This window comes from Pecten maximus, chromosome 9 (genome assembly GCF_902652985.1).
Source record: "Pecten maximus chromosome 9, xPecMax1.1, whole genome shotgun sequence".
NCBI classification, from domain to species: Eukaryota; Metazoa; Mollusca; class Bivalvia; order Pectinida; family Pectinidae; genus Pecten; species Pecten maximus.
This window is the reverse complement of record NC_047023.1, coordinates 41,004,732-41,027,918: the sequence shown is the minus strand read 5'-3', so window position 1 is coordinate 41,027,918 and position 23,187 is coordinate 41,004,732. Positions and strand designations below refer to the sequence as shown.

The 23,187-nt window shown below is 34.4% G+C and overlaps 2 protein-coding genes across 2 annotated transcripts; one reads left to right on the top strand and one right to left on the bottom strand.

The window, feature by feature from the left end:
- Nucleotides 1-2,694: 2,694 nt before the first annotated feature.
- On the bottom strand, nt 2,695-14,318 carry LOC117335237 (tetraspanin-36-like). Its single transcript, XM_033895237.1, has 7 exons — nt 14,179-14,318; nt 9,163-9,354; nt 8,573-8,647; nt 8,033-8,125; nt 7,222-7,368; nt 6,871-6,954; nt 2,695-6,292 (listed from the first exon to the last, which is right to left on the bottom strand). Exons 1-7 carry the CDS (start codon nt 14,239-14,241, stop codon nt 6,197-6,199), a joined length of 750 nt encoding a protein of 249 aa, XP_033751128.1. The 5' UTR covers nt 14,242-14,318; the 3' UTR covers nt 2,695-6,196.
- Nucleotides 14,319-15,027: 709 nt separating this feature from the next.
- Nucleotides 15,028-21,653, top strand: LOC117334956 (ATP synthase subunit alpha, mitochondrial-like). Its single transcript, XM_033894821.1, has 10 exons — nt 15,028-15,186; nt 15,926-16,001; nt 16,256-16,425; nt 16,824-16,997; nt 18,333-18,499; nt 18,859-19,007; nt 19,347-19,498; nt 20,051-20,383; nt 20,600-20,744; nt 21,107-21,653. The coding sequence occupies exons 1-10, from the start codon at nt 15,127-15,129 to the stop codon at nt 21,337-21,339; spliced, it is 1,659 nt and encodes a 552-aa protein (XP_033750712.1). The 5' UTR covers nt 15,028-15,126; the 3' UTR covers nt 21,340-21,653.
- The last annotated feature ends 1,534 nt before the right edge of the window (nt 21,654-23,187 follow it).

Sequence of the window (23,187 nt, the reverse complement as noted above, 5' to 3'; positions counted from 1 at the left end):
TTCTCTTACCTTAAAAAGACTAGTGATTTTCCTCTTACCTTAAAAAGACTAGTTATTTCCCTTACCTTAAAAAGACTAGTTATTTTCCCCCTTACCTTAAAAAGACTAGTTATTCCCCCTTACCTCAAAAAGACTAGTTATTCCCCCTTACCTTAAAAGACTAGTTATTCCCCCTTACCTCAAAAAGACTAGTTATTTTCTCTTACCTTAAAAAGACTAGTGATTTTCCTCTTACCTTAAAAAGACTAGTTATTTCCCCTTACCTTAAAAAGACTAGTTATTTTCCCCCTTACCTTAAAAAGACTAGTTATTCCCCCTTACCTCAAAAAGACTAGTTATTCCCCCTTACCTCAAAAAGACTAGTTATTTCCCCTTACCACAAAAAGACTAGTTATTTTCCCTTACCTCAAAAAGACTAGTTATTTTCCATTTACTTTAAAAACACTAGCTATTTTCCCTTACCTCAAAAAGACTAGTTATAGTTATAGTTAGTTATAGTTATAGTTATTGTCCAGTACAGGAACAGAATAAGTTCCTCTACACTGGACTCTCTTAGTATTCTACAATTTGTGTTTAAAGTTCATTTCTAGTTATGGTTGCCTTATAATCATATAAAATGTCCTGAGTTTTCCATATTTCATCTAATCTATTTTTGAAAGTGTTTATATTTTGAGCAGTTACAACTTCTTCCGGGAGACTGTTCCATATTTTTACAGTTCTAATGGCGAAGGTTTTGCTTCTCAGCGTTGTGCTTGATTGTTGCGGAAATAGCATCTTTGAATTTCCTCGGCCGCTGTGCCGTTTTGCCATGTCCTTCCATGGTTTTATGAAGCCGCAAGATTCTTTGTCATATATGCCGCTTAACATTTTGTAGACTTCGATCATATCTCCTCTAGCCCGTCTGTACGATATTGTTGGAAGTTTTAATTTCTTAAGCCTTTCTGTATATGATAGGCCGCTCATTCCTGGTAAACATTTGGTTGCTCGTCGTTGTACTGCCTCTGATCTATCAATATCTTTTGCCTTCCACGGAGCCTAAACCGAACTAGCGTAATCCAGCTGTGATCGTACCAAACTCTTGTATAACAAAAGGAAAGTTTTTTATACCCATGAAACTGAATGTTCTTCTTAAAAGTCCAAAAATTTGGTTAGCTTTTTTAACTTTCTCGCTGATGTGGTTTTCAAAGGTAAGTTCTGTATCTACCGTTACACCAATATCCTTTTCCTTGTCTGTTTTTATCAGGTTGTTTCCTAGCAATTCATATGATACCGTTGTTGTTTCCATGTTTTGTTGTGCGCCTCCGATATGCATGTTTTCATTTTTCCGGATGCATTTTTAAAAGCCATGTGTTGCTCCAGGTGCTCATCGTGTCCAGGTCCCGCTGTAAAGTACGTTCATCCTCTTTTTCGTTATAACTTTAAAAATCTTGGTGTCATCGGCAAACATGTATAAATCGGAATTTACTATTTCTGGAAGATCGTTGATAGATATCACGAACAGTAGAGGGCCAAGCACAGATCCCTGGGGAATTCCTGACGTTACGTCTGTCCATTCTGAATGCACATCTTGTATAGATACGCGTTGCTTCCTTCCGCTCAAAAAAACTAATATCCATTGTATGATTTCATCCGAAATTCCGTATGCACGTAATTTGTTTGCCAGGCGCCTATGAGGAACGGTATCAAAAGCTTTTTGATAATCCATGTATATACAGTCTACACAAAAGCCTTTATCAATCGCCTCAGTCCATTTATCTAGAACTTCTAGCAGTTGAAGTGATGTAGATCTTCCTGATATAAAGCCGTATTGCCTTGAAGAAAATAGATTGTTTGCCCCCATGAAGTTATTCATGTGATCTCGCACTATTGTTTCCATTACCTTGCAGACGACAGATGTCAAACTGACAGGCCTATAGTTTCCTGCAACGCATTTGTCTCCCTTCTTGTATATAGCGCAAACTCGAGCGCTTTTCCAATCTTCGGGAACAGATCCTTTTTTTATTGTTTGATTGAATATTATAGCAAGTTATTTTCACTTTACCTTAAAAAGACTAATTTTATTCCCCTTACCTCAAAAAGACTAGTTATTTTCCTCTTACCTTAAAAAGACTAGTTATTTTTTCCCTTACCTCAAAAAGACTACCTATTTTCCCCTTACCTCAAAAAGACTAGTTATTTCCCCCTTACCTCAAAAAGACTAGTTATTTTCCCCTTACCTCAAAAAGACTAGTTAATTTCCCCTTACCTCAAAAAGACTAGTTATTTCCCCCTTACCTCAAAAGACTAGTTAATTTCCCCTTACCTCAAAAAGACTAGTTATTTCCCCCTTACCTCAAAAAGACTAGTTATTTTCCCTTACCTCAAAAAGACTAGCTATTTTCCCCTTACTTCAAAAAGACTAGTTATTTCCCCCATACCTCAAAAACACTAGTTAATTTCCTCTTACCTCAAAAAGACTACATGTAGTTATGTTCCCTTCACCTCAAAAATACTAGTTATTTTCCCTTAACTAAAAAAAAAACAAGATTTGTCTTTACCTCAAACAAAGGGTGATCTTTCTCTTGCCTCAAAAAGTAAAGTCTCCAAAAAGACCGTAATGTTTCCCTTTAAAAGCTAAAATTACATTTTGTGAACCGTAAATTGAAATGTACCAGTGTTTTGGGCAAGAGTAGAAATCAAATATGACCAATTTAAAACATTCAATATCTTTATTTAAAAAGGAAGTACATACACAATCATAGAAGACACAATGATGTTGATCTACAAATGAAGTTGATATGAAATAAAATCATACAATATTTTTATAAACAGATCGCTGAATGTATAACTCCAATTTCACATTTTAAGCAAGAATTTCAGATATAATTAACCGTCCCATATTCAAAACTTTTGGTAAAAGTACAACATCACAAATATAAAATAAAATAATTTATCATATCATTTAGTAATTTGAAAAAAAAGTGACAAAAATCATTTTTATCACTAAATTGAAAAAAAAAACCTTTTTTTTTTGTTGATTTTGTTTGTTTTTTTTCTCCTTTTTATTGTTTGAAATGAGGTGTTGATGAGATGAGGGTATCACAGCGATTCCGTAACAACACTAGCTGCAACATAATAACATAAACATAAGCCTGTGGACACAATAGCACTTATAAATATAACCAAACTGTCCATAAACAGCACTGAGTATTCTTAAACATATACATAACAAACTACAAGGAATAAACTAAAGTATTTTGCATTGTAAGTTTTCACAAGGTGAGCTTTTTTTTTCTTTTCTCAATCGTGATACTTTAAAACTAATGTGTGACTGTAATTACATCTTAAAGTATCGATTTCAGTAATTTAATCGTCTTTATTTTCCTTAATGTACTGTTATATTATAGTCACAACTGCCAAATCCATTAGATTTGTTAAGTGAAAATCATACTAAATATCATTATTTAGCAATAATTACCTTATTTGACCTAATGAGTGCACCTGTCCCTATAAATGCACTACTACCTTTTCCAGGAAAAGAGGGCGAGTGTGCTATAATTGAACCATACATTGATATAAAGACTTCCTTACAGCACTGATGTGCCAATATCATCTTCAGACTAAACAAAAGACACTATATTGTTTTTTCATCCAGATATCATAGAGCAACTTTCCCCTTTACACAGTACATAATTTTGTTAAGCACACTCCATTTTTGTACTTATTGGATCAAATACAGTATAAAGGATTTGTGTTGGAGTTATCTCCCTTCCAACATGTTTCCAACATCAAAGGCTACCTTAATTAAGCTTCACAATACGATTACATTTCATACATTTCTCAAGTGTTGAACAAGTGGTCGCTAGTTCGATCCCCAGCACTACAGATTATTTTTCAATACACTATCATAGGGTTTTAGCCTTTGGATTAATTTCCAATACAATGTAAATTTTGTACATGTCAGTCAGGTAGCATAATTGATTATAACATAATTATAAGGAGGCTTCAACCATATTTTTGGAAATAAATTATTCTTCTTATGAAACGCATATAATATCAAGTACACTGCATGTACAAAAGTTCAATCTACACTCTTTGAGAAATTGTGTGAAAATGCACCAAATGCCTAGCACAAGACAGCATATTAGTCTTATCAATGCAAACAAATTTAAACAAACATCATATATATTGAGTTAAATCTCACTTTTGGAGTGAAGTGTTGAAAACAGATGAGATATAAACAATTAGTTACTCCCTGGATGTGGAAAAAAAATCTACATTTGATCGTACCTTCTAGCACTGCCAAATATTGATGATCCTTGGTTACAGAGAATATACGGTCTGTAAGACTTAGTTATACCTATAGTCTGGCATTCAAAAATATTTAATTGATTAAATCAAGTCACCCTGTCTTTCCTGTTATGATGAATTTGTTGTGTACCAAAAGGAATGGATCAGTTCTGTTGGAGATGAAATCAAATTGGTGAAAATCTTTATAAAGCTGGTAAATATAATACTGCTCCAATATTCAGTTAGTGTTTGGGAAAAAATATTTTCTTTCTTTAACATTGTCACATCATATCATTCATTTTGTAATTCAGCCAAACTTTTGTCAAAGTGAAATACTACTTGATAACGAAAAAGGAAGGTAGACAAATATCTAGTAAAACATTATGTATGTGTGTAATATTATGTGTAACTTTATAGAAATTGTTCACTTAATACTGCCTGTTGAAACAGTCGGGCTTCACATATATATAAGTAAAATGGGTTCGATAAAATACAATACGCAGATCACTACTGGACATGTACATATACAATTACTGCAAGAACAATTTGTATATATCAAAACGTTTTCTAAATTACCACAATACCCTCTGAGTTTGTTAAACTAAAAATATTTTGAATGTTTCCAAATACATAATGTTTAGTTTCATACATGAATTCAAATTCTATTGTTTTTTCACTGCAAACATTTTAAAACATTTTTACCACTAAAATATATGTTTATGAAGAAAGTAAAGCTGACATTATCAATATATAACCAAGGAAAACTAAATTCTAATGTTTTCAACAGATGACATGAATATTATACAGAGTGGCGGCCATAATTCACCGATTCTAGCATGTATAATTGTTGTATTTTGTGTCATATTAGCACATCACATGCATATAGTAAAGAGTAAATCCATTTTCAAATTGCATGGTAGATGAATAAATAAATATGTCCATATATATAGGTGCTTATAATCTCTCAGTGAAATACATTAAATGTAAGAGAGACTAGTTCTGATAAGACAATACACACATAATATGTGATAAATACCATACCAGTTCAGGAAACCAAAACACAACACAGACAATCTCATAAGCTAAAGTGAAGTCCCAGAGACACAGGCAAGCTATGTCCATGGAATGATGCGAGTGTTTTCTTTGTTTAGGACCGATCACTTCGAAAGTGTTATAACTAACTCTTTCCATGAATTTTTTTCATCTCAAAAGTTCTTTGTAATTGATTCTCACACAGTAAATACTAAGTGACAGTGTGTCATTAATGTTCAGATCTATGGGAGGTAAAGGTTATTGATATCTAAGTATTTCTGTAAGTAAAGATATGTTCATATTAGTTTACACACAACCTTCATGAAAAAGTCATGTATACCAAAAGTTAACAGACTACAAAGCTATTACATCCCTACATGTAACAGCTTGTCATTTTGTAGTGTATATCTAGCTACTTATGAATTAAATGTCCAAAGTTGCCTTTTGATTCCTACATTTTACTTAAAATATTCTAATAAGCAGAAGTTTCATGTTGCGTGTGAAAAACAGAATCAAGTTCTCTAAAACCTTCCTGATTTTCTGACTCCGTGGAAGGATATGACTGTTAGGTTTGTCATGCTTGTAAACTAAACAAGGGTTAAAGACAATGTGTGAAATAAATTATCTTTCATAACTCTATTTTTCTAACTGAGTACACGTTAGTTTTCGTATATCTAATGTCGTGGTGGTAACTTTCATTTTAAATCTGTACCTCAGATGTTCAATCAAGTACATAAAAAATGTTCTACTGTTTATACTCCTTTATGAGTTTTATCTTTTGTTAATATTGATGATCAAGAGGAGTTAAATCCCCTTTTTCCCGTGCCTGACAATTCAGGTAAGTTAAGTCCCTTGTTTTTTTTTATCCCTCATTTACATCGGAAGTTGTTTCATTTTACACCCGCAGACCAGAGTTGGGACCTCCAAGGACCTCATATCTGACTTCTTTTGACCTGCAGAACAGCACACAGCTGGAGATCATCCCCAACAACTGGAACAAAAACAATATCAATATCAGTACAAAGTCCATCTATAGCAGGACAAAATCGTTAACAACATCTGCAGGACATACAAATAAGTCATAGCAAGCAATACAAATCCCCTCAAATGCTAAGTATAGTACCCGATGAAACATCCTACTTTAATTATATACTAAGCCATACATATTAACGGTTACCTTTCCTTGACCTTGGCACCCCGAGAAATAAATTTGTTCAAGGTAATCTCCTTCTTGACCATTATGAAGACTGATTAAAGTCTGCTTAAAAATGAACCACTAGAACACTGAAATAGATTTTCTATAAATAGTAACAGTGACCTTTAAAGTGGAACTTCTTCAAGGTATTCTCATACTTAACCATTATATGAAGTTTGATCACAATCTGTTGATAAATGAAGTGAAAAGAACAGAAAGCTTGAAACACCCATACATAGGAATGAAATGCTTTATCTGCTCCCCGACATCGTCACCAGGGGATAATAAGTGAAGGTGCAACATTTTGACATGGTCAACTTCTAAGGTAACTATATATTCAACATAGAGATTGTAATGTCAAAATGAAAAGCTACCTGGATCACCGCAAAGGCCACAGCAATTCCTGCAATATATCTCAGGTTTTTCAAGAACTTATTGTTCAGCTCAGGAAGACAGCCCTGAAATACAAACAAGTTATGATAAATATTACTTTGTTCAAATAGAGCATTATTTCCTGTCAGGGCTCTTGATGAGGACTTTTGGGGCCGATGAAGGGCTTAATTTTGAACAGAAATTAATTAATTTAAACCAAACTCAAAATTTGCAGTTTACTCCTGCAATTTCATTCCCAATTCAACAGTTTTCTTTTGAAAATGAGATAAAATGGTCCCATACCAAATCCCCAAGAACATATTTCACCAGCACAACCTTATAACAATGACTACCTTCTGGAAGATGTCGGTCCCGTTGACATTCTGAGTACAGTTGGTCTGGTGTAGACAACAGCTGAATGGTACCTTACCAGGGTGAGAAATGGACCACACCTCTGCTTTTTCCCAGTCTGATGCGTTGTTTACACCACAGCATTTCAGCTAAACAAATAAATACAATAACTGTAAGAAGAGTGGAGTAGATAACAAAAGAAAAACAGTGACAGACGATAACACTAATTGGACAATCATGTCACTGACACTTTAACCTTCATACCATCCTTTTGTTATTTTTTGTGTACATAGTAGCAAATTAATTTAATTTGTACAACAGGAGGCCCATGGGCCTTAACAGTCATCTGAGTTTTGAAAAATTTCTGTCAATTTAACTATATAATTCACAGCTTTGATTGACCTTGGGCCATGGAAGGTTCAGGGGTTTCTGAGAAGAAGTCGAAAATGTAAATTGTTTACGGACGGACAACTTACATAGGCGATTAGAATAGGTCACTTGAGACTTTGTTTCAGGTGACCTAATAAAATGCTGCATGTCTTCATGCCACATATCCAAACTTCTGATTATCAAAATTATATGTCCTCCACATGTCAATACGTTCATCTGTTATGGAATCATATATCCCAAAAAAACAATGTGGTTCAGATATATGGTGTTCTACTGTGTATGAATTTGAATCATGATTCACAAATTTCCTTTTAAATTTACATTCAGATCTCTGTAGTTAATTAAAACACCCAGCTTCATGCAAGAAAGAAACAGGAGAATTAGAGTAAGAGGTGGATAACCCTGATATATATACATGTATACCTCTGTTTGTAGGTATTCCATCTGATGGTCACTCTTGGTTCCATTGTACTTATTAATGGCCTGGTTCAGACCATCACGCACTGACCCCTCCATCTGACAACAAATACAACATGCCATGAATACACTGTAACAAATTTTGTGCTTTTTAAAATTCAACCTTTGCTTTTATATCAAATCATCATAAAATCTAAACATTTGTGAAACGTTTGTTTTTAATATGTGCTGGTTACTGAAAATCATTCCTCGTAGGTTTCAACTGAAGTATCTCCAATCTTGATATGAAAATAACTGAATGCTTAATACATGTATATCATGTGCATATACATTATTTATGTACAGATACCAGCAATCTTCAACTTATACCGGTAAATCTGTTTTGGACAGATATTTCTGAATTTATGAAAATCTATCAAAACTCCATTAAACTGTCCATTATGATTATGTAGCATTGGTCATTTCTAAAAATTTTGTTTGATGAAAATGCACTTGTGACAAGCTGTACATTACTGACTTGTTAATGAAACTGACGGTAAAACTTACATCATCCCTGAAAGCGTAGCCCAGGGAACCTGCAGCTATTTCTGCTGTGAGAATCACCAACAGGATGGAAAACAGCTGTAAACATATATAACAATAATTGAAATTTCCCTTTTAAATGTTCATATTCTATCTCAATAGCTGAAAACATATCATATTTTGATATCAAATTTCTGCGTGTTTGAGTGTTATTTTTCTATCATTTTATCACTGTATGAAGATCTAGACATGTTTGAAGATAAAGACATATCTTTTCAGATAAATTTTGAATTTGGCATTTTCATTCAATTGATATGACTCTTGCTCTCATAGGAACACATTGCTTAAACTAGAAAATGACTAAGACATAATATAAATGCCCCCGCTGCCACTTGACATCCTGAAACACAATACAGGGGCATAAAAATGTTGCCTTGATCAAGAATATTCAAATACCATGCTATTGTTACTTATAGCAACTACAATATCAAAATAGAAACAATGTGGCAAGATAGATTTATATATACTAGGTAACTTTGGACATTTAATTCATAAGTAGCTAGATATATACTACAATAACTACAGAGGCAACCATTGAAGATAATAGTACTTACAACTGCAAGAAGACATTTGTTCTCTTTGACAGAAGAAGCACACGCAAGGAATCCAACAATGAACATGAACACACCCACTGCTAACACAATGGAAGCCGGAATAAGGGTCAGGTTGGCAGTTGTCAGTTCATTGAAGTGCTTGTAGGTCTCAAACACCCATCCTCCAACGAAGAAGAGACCTGCTGCAGAACCCTGAAATTAATGTTTCCGGATTAGGATTTTACAGTTTGCTTAGCATATATAAAGAATGATATGGCTATTGATCAATGTGATTTTAAATACCAACAGCAGAAATGTGATCCTAACATTTCTTGACGCAGTTTTTGAATGTTTGAATTATATGTTGTAAAAAATACCTGGTCTTTCTCAAAAATTAAAATGCGACATACATTTCACATTGAAATTATTACAAACATACAACGCATACATGCCATATTTTTGGGAGACCAATAAGGGAGATTGATGATTATTTTAAGGGAGTTTTGCCTAAAATAAGGGAGATTTGTGCGCGACATGAACATCGACATTTTTACTCAATTTTAAAGCAATAAACTAATTTTGAAAGTGATAAAGAATATTTATATTTATTTTGGATATTAATCATATTGTATATGCAAACAACAAAAAGTTGTAACAAAAAGTTGTATCAGGTAAAAAATGCAATAAGTATACATTCAGATTCTGATGATATGAAATTATTTTTTGATTTTTTTATGTAACACAAAAAGTTTCACAGCTTTATGCATATTACATAACAGCATTTGAAAAGGGTATATTATACAGGTAGCTAAAGATTAAGACAAGCAGGTTAATCATTAATCAGTTTGGATTTTCTTAAAATTAGAAAGCTTGATCCACTCTGAGGGAACACATCAGTTGTAAAAATTACCATGAAATGTCCTGTGGGATCCCTTATGTTGGACCATTTAGATATAAAAATATTCCAAGTGTGCAAGTGTATACATGAAGTCATGAGAACTGAAGATGTTCATGTTAGGAGACTGCAGTAAATCGTATCACGATCATTCTAGATTTTGTATATTATCTCTGCCATGGACGGTAGTCATTATAAACATAATGATTGACCACTACGACCAACAGATGTGCTAATTTTGATAGTTTTCTAAAAGAAAATATCGGATTTCATCTTGCTATCACTGATCAACGATACACATGTTAAATGAAAAACATGTGTGATTTTGCGTCTGACCAGACTCTGTATAAATTACCATTATCAAAGTATGGTCCTAAAAGAAAACAAACAATAATTCAAGTCTGTTAGCAAAGCTACTTGCCTTTATTTCATGGTGATAGATATTCTAGCGCAAACATTACACTAGCCAGAGCTTTGTGTGAAAGCCGTGTCCAATGCAACATGCGCCATTTTGATTGAGTGATCAGGTGATCGCTAAACTTAGCCAAATCTCGCGAGAAAAACTACTGAATTGTAAACAAAAATGGCGTCGGCAAAAATACCGGAGAGAATTACAAAATACGGGAATTTGGGCTCTCCTCCCGGGAGGAAATAAATGACTTGAAAATAAGGGAGATTTTGTCTCACGCCGGGAGGTATGGCATGTATGACAATGCCCATCTAATGGGCCTACTTCTTTCATGTTCAGGTATCAATCGTTTCATGTTTAGTTAAAGTTCAGTAATTGTTCCTACCTATAACTTATTTCTTTGATATATATGTTTGGACTCTTTTCCATACTTTGTTCCCTTCTGTGAAAACAGCATTATATATCCAAAGTAGTTGTCACTTGGAAAGCGCCATTTTTTGCTAATATTCATGATCATCTAAACGCTTTACATTACCAAAATTACCCGACAAGCATCACTGTGACATGAATTCAAATCTGCTAAAAATTGGATTCCGAGTCTGACGCAAGTATCCAGATTTTTCCTGTGTGGTTGACGCAAGTTGGAGTATTTTGCTTGTATTATTTGCGAAGAATTGTTCATAAATATGCATTCACGCAGACTATCTGAGTAGTGTGAGGACTGATCATGATCACACCCAATTATAATCATGTGTAAAATGTGCATAATCCTTCTTAAGCTTGTCAACTCAAATTTTTCCTAAATATTACCTTAATTTTAGTGGACCAAATGGATTTCAGAAAATGAAGACCTTCTTTAATACTGATCACTAAGGTCTTAGTTAATGGTAAAAAAGAAGTCTCCAAAATACGTATAGATAGCGCCTTTCCTTGCTGATGTATTTTTTTCACATTACTCAAAGATATTTGAACTAATTTTTTTTTTTCTTGGGGTTGGTTAACGTTGGTTTAGTTAAGTTTAGTATTGTAACGTTTAACGTACAAATAAAAAAGTGTTTCCTAACTTTACCTTTAGATCAACAACACATAGTGCACAAGATACATGCATTGTGCTAATAATTAAATATATAACATAGTAACAGAAATGACAAAGGAGGACAATATCATGACTCTGGGCCTCAAACTTACCGTCTACAGCACCTAATCACCTAGGGCCATCATTAAAAAATTGTTTGTTTGTGGTTACCCGACCCACATTTTTTTCACTGGGTAGGTAGGTAGGTATTTTTTTTTTTTTTTTTTTTGCAATACATGTCTGATCTTATGTTTACATATGAATTCAGTTTAACAAGTAAAAGAACTTTCAAACTGGTTAATCATCAAACAACATAACAACTCTCATTTGTTTGAAAAGAAATAAAAAAGCACAATTTGAAATCAGTTAAACAGCACACCCAATGAACATTTTATGTTTTCAATGTTACATATTTTTGTATACCACTTCCCCATGACTGAATTAATATTTTGACATTTTACAAAATATTTTTTTTTTTCAAATGTGTATAACTTAAAAAAATACTTGCAATATGGGAATAAAACTTGTATAAAAAATGTTTGTTGTTATCTCTAGTTTGAATATATGTTGTCAATTGTGTCTTCAGCATTTAACAGGTGCAAATGAAGGTAAAAAACATAAATATTTGCAATTTAAAAGCAAGAAAGATGATTTTGTTACTAGATTTGTCAACTATTATGAGTGGCATATTGATACTGGATAAAATATATTTCGATGAAGAAATCAGTGTCTCAAAATTTTTAATTTGATAGAGATGTATTTGACCTCACCTGTGTAACTATTTTATGAGTGAAACAGACATCGTTTCTCCGTCTGCCAGGAATGGCTGTGCAGACTGGAGATCAAAGAGACATCAGAAGCTGTGTACCGATATAAATTGAATGATCTCATCAAAGCCAAACTTTTAGAAATATTTTAAATTAAAGATATCTACTTTTCAACACCTAAAACACTTTTATTTGAAGATCGCATCAAGCGGTTCTATCTTCACAGCTGAAGAAAATTTTATACCGCCATTGATCCGCTCGGTGTCTATATCTATCTTGACATGGATTAAATGTAACTATATATCTGCCAGGCCAATAACCTCTGCTAAATAACTTTGTCTTCCTTAATTCTGTCTAACAACAAAATCATTGTATTCATCAAAGTCTGTCTCGCTGCCGAACACGTTTTGAAAGAATGTTTACATCGTCCGCCATGATTGATCGATGCTTCTCTCTCGCCGAGGAAACCCTCATTATTATTGAAAAATGACATCAGTAACTTTCTAATCTAACCAATCGCTGTTGGAATTATATTTTGATATCACAAGGAATCACCGTAATACGTTTTCTGATTGGTTGGTTAAGCTAGCTATATTTATTTGAAACACTCATCGTTGTCTCAAATGGTTAAGAACCGAGAGAATCCGCAAGTATTGAATATGAAGGTAACTCCCGAGAGCATTCGAAGTATTTTGTATGCTGTCGGTGCGTTCGTTACAAGGCACATTCATATTGGTGTTACCGCTGGGGGGAAGCAGCAGTAAAAAAAAAAAAAAATAGCAAAGGTCCAAAAAATTGTTTGAGTCGCGGCTATTTTAGTGAGTCGGTCGGGTAACCACAAACAAACAATTTTTTAATGATGGCCTAGCCAGAAATAATACCTGCAGCTAGAGAGATAGTGACTGTCAGACAGCGGCATGAAAGTCTATGCCTTCAAAAAGAGTCGCCATGAATCAAGGCATCTGATAAAAATATGAAGAACATAGTTCAACATACCCTGCAGTTTATATTGCTAGTCATTTAAATTTTCTTTGAATCGCAGGAATTTGAACACAACCGCAAAACCTGATGGACAGTCTACAAATTACTTAAATCAATATATTAATTTCGCCATGGTTTGAATGATAATAAAATGGTAAAACTGGACAATAGGATTACAATAGGCAGAAGCTAATTTGTTGCTTTCTTTCATTGAAATATATATCCGGCATTAAATATCTTGAATTGGTTACATTGGAAACGAGTGTTTGGGGGCAAATAAATATCTCATCATTTATCCATATTTGTAAGGCAGGTGTTATGTCAACCAAAATCTTTAGCAACGCCAAATGGTGTAGGAGAATTCCATGTTTTCATAATTATATAAATAGTGCGCTCTCGTCTGGCCCCCTGGACCAGACATCCCAGGTGTCAGGGCCAGAGGAAATGTAGGCTATACTTTTCTACAGACATGGCAATGCCAGATAATCTCATTGTCCAAAATAGTTGCTAGGTTTATGCCTATGACTACTATTTGTAAAATGTTATTCAATAGGCGGGATAACCTAGCTCATGACTGAGAATTTTTTCATTAATTAATGATAAATTGGTGTAGGGCAGATCATAGAATTACGTTTTGAATTCATCAATCAGCATCATGGCAATGTTGTGCTTGCGATTCTGATTTTCTCTCTGTATACTTATTAATAGGTATCCATATTATTGACTTAAAAACTTTGAAAAATTGCTAACCCTTTTCATACACAACTAATTACTCATATGCATACTCATGATCAGCCTCTGATGAACTTATGACAGACAGGACATTTTACTTGGATGTAAACATTCACTTCACGTCCAGTTCTGAACAGTTCATATTAACACGCTGTACTATTAACAGAACTATACTTACCCAAAATATCAAACCTATGAATATTAAGCATATCTTTGACGGAACTGTACATCCAGACGACATTTTCTATGTTTTTAGTAGTCTCTCTTTTGGTCGTTCTACACCGTTCTCCTTCAATGACAGTTCGTCATGTGATGTGAGGTATGGAGTACTCTCTAAACTAATATTATAGATTATTCATAATTTAATGTCATAGACATATTGATAGAACTTAAGTACTTTATTATAAATACATCACGTAATTTATATACGAAAAATCGCATTTGTACGGATTTTACTTATAAATTGGTGTTAAAGAGTATAATCACAAAAATATTTTCATGATTCGTAATCTAACGAAACGCAATTTCGTAGAATGCACGTTGTTTATTTCAAGGATGTTGTAATCAACGAGAATTTAACTTGATTTCATTTATCAAGCACATATATAGAAAAACAACACATTTAATTCATCGTATCAATATACAAGCAAGTCATTACAGAAACAATTTATTAAACAGCAGGGCAAGGACTTCGCATCCGTGGTCAAGACAACCTTAGTCATAAATCTGACTGATTTTCACACGTGTATGAGAGAAACTTCGCTAAAATCTAATGTGTGTTTGTTATTTCATTTACATGTAAATGCATACTGTAAAACATGGAACATTAAAATAAATAAAACACATTTCCATAAAACGCGTTTTGGTTCGACAAAAAAAAAGAGATTTCTTATTTGAACACATCATTAAGAAATGGTGCATTTACGGATGTCGGGCGGTTCTAAATTTTATGTACTCTGATGCATTTCGGCGCTCTCCGTAACATTAAATCCGAAGTTAATATATTCGTTTCGTTTATGTTTCTCATAGTTATATTTGTAGAAACTGGTAACCTTCCCATCAGCCTCCACTCAGGTCTCCTGGCGGCCATTTTATTGGGCTAGCACGAATACACACCACTGCAAGCATGCTAACAGCACGGTTTGCAACCTCCTTGGCCAGGCAGCTGCCAAGAACAGTCCCAAAGGTAAAGATTTGTGTATTTGATTCATGTTGTAATACTAATTTGAAGGTACTTAGCGTATTTTAATTGTTATTTTCGTGTCTTTCTCCAACCTTGAAACCCGGTTGCCGGTGTGCTTGTCCTATCAGGCCGGTGTGGCGCACTTGGTTCGTCTTGTTAGGGTAATTCTTTATCTACATACAAGATTGGTTAATGTACATCTTAAACATCTCAACGACGTGTGTCATATGGAATATTTGATATCGAAAAGTATGTTTTCGTAAAGTTAATCGCTGAATGAGTTAGAAAATCCAAGGTGACCAATGCCAAGGTCAAAGAGCAAGTTTTGCATGGTTTCATTAAAATACTAAAATGACATTTCGCAACATTATGACTGCAAAGGACGACTGTTTTTTGGCACCAAACACGAATAAACCTGAAATTGAGAGACATCGACCCGCACTTATGTTATCTTTACAGGTTGTCTTCAGACTTCCATTGGCATGCATTTGCGAAAAGTTGTCTGGTCGATTCCACAATGACAACACTTCTTTCTCAATTATCCAATTTTTGATTGAAAAACAAATCAATTTAAGTTATGAAAGTCAGTAACAGTGAAATGAAAATTCAATTATATATATACATAAGACAGGTTTTGGTCATCTTGTGATGGGTTTTATTTTAGGAGAGAAAATCAATGACATAAATAAATAAAACAGTACAGCGCATCAACTCAAATATTTGTTTTGTTTGTTTCCGATAGGTCTGTAGACATGCCTTGGGAGCTGGTATGGTTGCATCAAAGAAATTCACAACATCTCCTGTATCTAAAGTAGCTGGTAAGAAGTAGTACTTAAATGTTTCTAATATTGCCTATATATAATGGAAATCTGCATATACTATGACAATGCATGGTAAATCATTGCTACACTTATTCCATTATGAAATATTTTATTTTCCTCTTTTTGGCATTTAAATTTGACCTCTAAAAATAAGGCCAATAGTGTTTCTGACTGACTATTATTGAACCTTGAATTAACAATGATAAATATTGTGGCATGCTATTATAAAGTTTTACCTTTGGTTGTTTTAGGTGGAGAAGTATCATCAATTTTAGAAGAAAAAATACTTGGCGTTTCTGCTTCACAAGGAAATATTGAAGAAACAGGAAGAGTGTTGTCCATTGGAGATGGTATCGCTCGTGTGTTTGGACTTAAGAACATTCAGGCCGATGAGATGGTGGAATTTTCTAGTGGTCTCAAAGTAATTGTCAACTATCAATATGCAGACAGTATTATGTTGAGATTTATAGATGATGTACAGTGTATTTCCTTTGTCCTCTGACAACGATAACTTGATAAGAATTTTTGTTCTCCATTACTATCGTACTATGCTGCAGAAGATAATCTCACTGCCAGTTATTGGCCTTGTGATAAATGTCAGTTGCAGTGAAATATAAAAAACGTGTTATTTTGTATACAGACTGCAAATATCACAAAAGTGGATTGTTTAATGTGACAAGAAATCTGTTTTTCCTATTTTGAGAAATTGCAACAAAATCTTGATCTTTGTAGAATTCCTTAGAGCTATTCATTGTAATTCCAGGGTAAATGATATGAGCTGTCTACATATTTATATATATATATGTCTTTAATTCCTAGGGTATGGCCTTGAATTTGGAGCCTGACAATGTGGGCGTGGTAGTGTTTGGTAATGACAAACTCATCAGACAAGGTGATGTAGTGAGGAGAACTGGTGCCATCGTTGATGTTCCTGTCGGAGAAGAGTTACTCGGAAGAGTAGTGGATGCTTTAGGAAACCCCATTGATGGAAAGGTATCACAATCAGGAAATATTGACAAAATCAAATATAATTTGAGTAAAAACCTTCGTTTAATGTGTAAGATAAAAATGTACAATGAATGGACTGGTAGTGGTACACCCATGGTCATACTAATTCAACATTTTGCTATTTTTCATCTGAAGATTTAGACAGAATGTTTAATAAACTGGTCCTTTGTTGAGTAAAGAATTGAATCTGCAGTTTCTGCAGTATTTGAAAATCTCTTCCGTTACCATTTTATTATTATTTTCTGATATTTGCAATAATTATTTTTGGTCGTTTGAGTCAAAGAGACAGCACTGTTTATTCTGTTTGTATCCAAAATACTTATAGTGACAATCAGTTATTCCAGAAATTTACTTCTGCCAATTTGACTTTATAGCAAATATATTTCCTGTTACCAAATTGTCATGTATTTGTTTTTCGAATCATTATGTCAAAGAAAAAGTAGACTTTTTTTGTGCAAAAATTCTCATAACAAATGTAGAAAATGAATTGTCAAACACTGATGAAGATAATAATAGTCCCAACGTTACACATCATGTGCAAGCTCGAACCAAGGAGAAGCATTGGCAATATTGCAAACGGATGTCCCACTTCCAACCAGGAGTGTCTTTGAGTTGCATTGATCTTGGTATCTAGGTCTTCAGATGGAATTTTCATAGACATAATCGAAATAAAAATCAATGTTTTGATTTTGTGTTCAATTTTTTGCATAATTAATATGACAGTCTGGTGATTTTCATTCAGCCATTCGCACACATTGAACAGTAATCTTAGAGGTGTAGTATTTACTACGCCCTGCACCCCAATCATGCATTTTTCTCCACACTTAGCTACGCCTGCATTTTTTTCCACACTTAGCTATGCCAATGAAGAGGGTCAAATATCAAAGACCCAAATAAATGAAGGGTCTTAAAGTGCTTTACCAAAATTGTAAATTTCATGACCCTGGGGAGGGGGTTAACTTAATTTTGTTTATGAAGGGAAATCACATTTTTAACGTTAATTTGTTGAATTTCTATTGGAAATCATTCTAACTTTGTTCAATAGCAGGTTGGGATGACAGTTTGGTGGTATGCAAGGCCAAGGCTTTACCTCCTGGGCTAATTGGCAGGGCCAAAAAGGGTCATATTAACTGAATTATTTCATAATTTAGGTGACTGTTAAGACCCTTTTCAAAATTTAAATTTAGCAGGACACATGAGAACATGGACTTGAAAATGATGTAAACTTTTATATATGCATTCACTCTTGAAATTTAGATTCCCCCCTTTGGAGCCAGTACTCGTCAACCTTCATCAAATTTGTGACTTTATATTTTATAGGGTGCTATCACTTCTAAGTCAAGGGCTCGTGTTGGAACAAAAGCCCCTGGAATTATTCCTCGTATTTCTGTGAAGGAACCCATGCAGACTGGCATCAAAGCCGTTGACAGTCTTGTGCCTATTGGCCGAGGTCAGCGTGAATTGATCATTGGAGACAGACAGACTGGGTAGGAATATTGGAAATGATGTGTATTTTAATACAAAGGAAAAGTATCTTCCTGCACTATGAATAGCAACAAAGCATAGAGCTGATACAAGTTTTAATAATTTGATGGTTTGTTGAGGTTATGAAATATCTGTCCAACATCATTTCCTGGACACATATCAAAGTAACAAAATCTCACTTTGGATAACACAAAGGTCTGGTAAATGCCAAAGAAATTTGATAAATATGCTAAATTTTTTGAACACTGGCAAAAATGGCAAATACATTTTGGAACAATACCATGTATGAATATGCTTTGATAATTTTACCCAAGTAATTTTTTATAGATAAAATAATGCATTTACTGGATTTATTTTTAAGTAAAACTGCTGTTGCCATTGATGCCATCATCAACCAGAAGAGGTTTAATGACGCCACTGATGAGAAGGCTAAGCTGTATTGTATCTACGTTGCTATTGGCCAGAAACGATCAACTGTTGCCCAGATTGTGAAGAGGCTTACTGATGCTGGTAATGATGTGAAACCTTTAGTAATTCATAGACCTGTTCATGTTTCTCAACATGGAACTACATTATCTTATCAAGAGCAGCACCACAACCTTCATTGAATATGAGGTGGTTGTTTTATAACATTGATAAAAAAAATCAATAGCAAACAGGTTTAACTTTGTTTAGTCTTCATTCTTGTTTCTTTTTCTTTTTCCAGCTATTTAAAGAATGAGAATACCTTGTTTGCTATTTATACAAAATTGTTATAACTTCTGTAATGAAGTGTTGACAAGTGATAATTGTTGCCATGCCTTCAAGTAACAGAAAAGTTAGAATGTTGTTCTATTTGTCTCCTTTCAGATGCTATGAAGTACACCATCATTGTAAGTGCTACAGCTTCAGATGCTGCTCCTCTTCAGTACCTAGCTCCATACTCCGGATGTGCTATGGGAGAGTTCTTCAGGGACAACAGCAAACACGCTCTCATCATCTACGACGATCTGTCCAAACAGGTGCTTAGTCTTTTTCTTACAAATTTTATTTTTACATCAGAGCTAGATTTGGACTACTTCGGCTATTCCAGTAAAATATCCCCCCAACAGGAGAATTCCAGTTTGTTCAACAGGGACCACCCATGGGATAACTTAATAAACTGTTGTATTCTGTTCCCAACATGCCTAGAACTTCGTTTTTTTTCTGAGTCCTCTCGTAGACAAATATTTCACTAGAATAGCCCTCATCATTGTGTTTATGAGCCAAGTTGTCTACTGATAATCCTGAGAGATATTGATTTTCATGTTAATAACCATTATAATCCTGTATATTTTTGAGAGATATTGATTTTCATGTTAATAACTATTATGATGGAAATCTTTGAAATTTAACACTGATAATAATTTTGATTTATCAAATTTAAATAATGAAAATCCTCTAAATGACACCGTTTTCAGAATTGTCAATGGTGAAAATTTTTGTTAAAATGAACTGCTTTATGACTGAAAATATTTTCTATCCCAAAACACAATAGCTGGAAATGCCTGCTCACTTCTTGTTGTGTATTACAGGCTGTGGCCTACCGTCAGATGTCCCTGCTGCTGCGTCGTCCCCCAGGTCGTGAGGCCTACCCCGGTGACGTATTCTACCTCCACTCCCGTCTGTTGGAGCGTGCAGCCAAGATGAACGATGACCACGGTGGTGGCTCCCTCACAGCTCTTCCTGTCATTGAGACACAGGCCGGTGATGTGTCCGCTTACATCCCAACCAATGTGATCTCTATTACAGATGGACAGATCTTCTTGGAGACTGAATTGTTCTTCAAGGGTATCCGCCCTGCCATTAACGTTGGTCTGTCTGTCAGTCGTGTAGGATCTGCTGCCCAGACCAAGGCCATGAAACAGGTACATATTCTAGATATGTTTTATCAACGTAATTGAACTGAAAAATAAGCACAAGTTGTCATTATGCAAGAGATTTAGTTGTTTTGTTGTTGAAATGAGAAAAATACGCATCAACAATAATTAAGATTAAAATCTAAAAAAATCTTTAATCGTAACACGTCGAGAGCCTTCTTCAGACATGTTTGCTTACCCGAGTATCTGATATGTGTATGGTAGGTGGCTGGCTCCATGAAGCTCGAGTTGGCTCAGTACAGAGAAGTGGCTGCCTTTGCACAGTTTGGATCTGACTTGGATCAGGCAACACAGAACCTCCTCAACCGAGGTGTCCGTCTAACAGAACTTTTGAAACAGGGACAATATGGTCAGTATTTCATGGATCTCTCAGAAAATTTTGGGGTTATTGTTGCTTTTTCAGTGCATGAATATTGAGGTAGTTTGTTTCATTTTTGGACACAATATTTTGCTCAATACGCAGTTGTCTCCCTTGTTGGATGAGAAGTTTTCTGCTAAAACACAGAAGACAACATTTGTTTTTTAAGCCAAGGATTTTTACATTAAAATAAAAACATGCATACTTATGTTTTTGTTTTGTAAGCATGGAATTGTCCAAATGTTTGATGATTGGGACTGATTTGAATCAACAGAAAATAAACAACAGTTGTAGAGATTCCTTCATCTGGTTAAATATACAGCAATGATGACATCACTTCCTGTCTGTTTCAGTTCCCATGGCTATTGAGGAACAAGTATCAGTCATCTACGCTGGTGTCAAGGGACATCTAGATAAACTTGACCCTTCTAAAATTACATCATTTGAGAAGCAGTTCCTGGAACACATCCAATCTTCACAACAGAGCATGTTGCAGAAAATCCAACAGGATGGACAGATTTCTGAGGAGACAGATGCCAAATTAAAACAAGTGGTCACAGACTTCCTTGCTGGCTTTGAGGCCTAACGTGATGACAGTATATTAGGAACTCATTTAAATCACAACAATAGTGCAGATGGTTTTGTTTTTTACGCGAAACATAAAAAACGACAATGTGAAATCTAAGACGTATTTATGGGACGGCGAGGTTGTTAGCGGTGTGTGTGTTTGTAAACATATAAGAAAACCAGGTACTGTTACAAATGTAGATGTGGGATTTCTATGTTTCTAATGTGCTAGTGTTTCATTGGAAACATTTTCTTGTGAATCTGGACTCCAGTTGAGTCTTGACACTTACCTGGAATCTGTTGAATGATTGAATTAAAAATTAACATCCCAAACTTGTTCGTTTTGTTGATAGTTTAAGACCATACTCATGGCCACCTCTAAGATTTTACTGATTTAGCTGACAAGAATTTTCGGGGCTATTGCAGTAAAAAAAATCTGAAAGGTGGGCGTAAGAGAAGATGTATCTTGCATGGTACTGTTTCACAAAATCACTTCTTTTGGTTTAAGCCTGGAGTAACCCTTCTTAAAGCTGAAACTTGTTCCATTTTCTTCCTGAAAACTGACGTGAAGCAGTTTTGTCTGCAGTTCCATTGCATTGTGGATAATTATTTCTTCCCTTCAAATGAAAGGAGACATTATTGTATTGGTACAGGTTCTTCTAACAACTTCTTTTCCTGGCTATAACTTCTGAACCGTTAAAGATATGTAGATGAACCTTAGAGGATACTTGCATCACCTAAAACTGATGTACATTGTACTGCTTTAACCATAATGACATAATGACAAAAGTGCAAATTTTACATTAATTTCTTGTCCAGTCATAAAGGTCAATTGAATGGAAAAAAAACAACCCAATGCCTAGAAAAAGAGAAGGGGAGACATGTTTTTGTTCTCAAAGACAAACTAGTTACTGTATACCTGGTAATTTCCACCACGTTTAATTTTCGACTTTTTCGCCCTTTGATGATAGGGCGAATTTAAGATGACGGCGAAAATTTCAAGCTGAATTGAAGGATTTACAAGTCATCGTACATAGGCCAACTGAAGTCTGATCCAAAACGTACCCTCGTACTTTTCAAGTGTGTTTTTTCCTATACAATTACAAGCAACACGTGGTATATATGTGTACTTTATAAAATAATTGTTTTATTCCAATATATGCATGTGAAATAAAATATAGATCTAAATCTAGGCCTAGTAAATTTGCCATATCACATGGAAAGCGTACTAGGTTTAGTATACTGTATTTGATTTTTAAAAAAAGCTTTAAATAGTAAGTCCCTTTAAATATCCAGTCTTTTTTTTAAATGATGCACGCAAAATAGCATTAAATTCTTGTCATTGTGAAGGCTGATTTTATGAGTTCACCGTCGCTTGTGGCTTCAATCGATGTATACAAGTGAACAAGAGAAAACACTGGTCAGTAATTAGTCACGGGCACAGTGAACTTAAAATTCATCGTGTTTCTTTAAAATCGACCAGGCATACCTGATACTATTTGAAAGTAAACGTTGTATATTGAACACCTGATTACATTTCACACCTCAGCGGGGTATGTGACGAAAAGAAAATGTGGGAACTCGATAAATCCTGTGTGTTCCGAGTGCAACTATATTGAGAATTCCGAACGGAATTTTTCGATTGTAAATGAGGAAAAGACATTTCTTAAAAGTAGTTTAGGGCGAATTTAAAACGGGGCGAATATCTTTTGTGTTGCTCAAGGGCGAAAAATACCAGGTATACAGTATTTTTTATTCTCCCAGAAGGGATTGAGTGAAAAGCTGAAGAATTTTTTTTAACCAAAGTTTAGGATTATTTGGTTTGATATTTTATCGGTCTTTTAAAAGATCTGAAATGACGAACAGA

Coding starts and splice junctions, on each gene's coding strand:
- LOC117335237 (XM_033895237.1), bottom strand. CDS start 14,241: ATGTCGTCTGGATGTACAGTTCCGTCAAAGATATGCTTAATATTCATA. Junction 7,369..8,032: donor TGGAATACCTACAAACAGAG/GTATACATGTAT, acceptor TTATTTGTTTAG/CTGAAATGCTGTGGTGTAAA. Junction 6,955..7,221: donor GGACCGACATCTTCCAGAAG/GTAGTCATTGTT, acceptor TTTGTATTTCAG/GGCTGTCTTCCTGAGCTGAA.
- LOC117334956 (XM_033894821.1), top strand. CDS start 15,127: ATGCTAACAGCACGGTTTGCAACCTCCTTGGCCAGGCAGCTGCCAAGA. Junction 19,499..20,050: donor ACGACGATCTGTCCAAACAG/GTGCTTAGTCTT, acceptor TGTGTATTACAG/GCTGTGGCCTACCGTCAGAT. Junction 20,745..21,106: donor TTTGAAACAGGGACAATATG/GTCAGTATTTCA, acceptor TGTCTGTTTCAG/TTCCCATGGCTATTGAGGAA.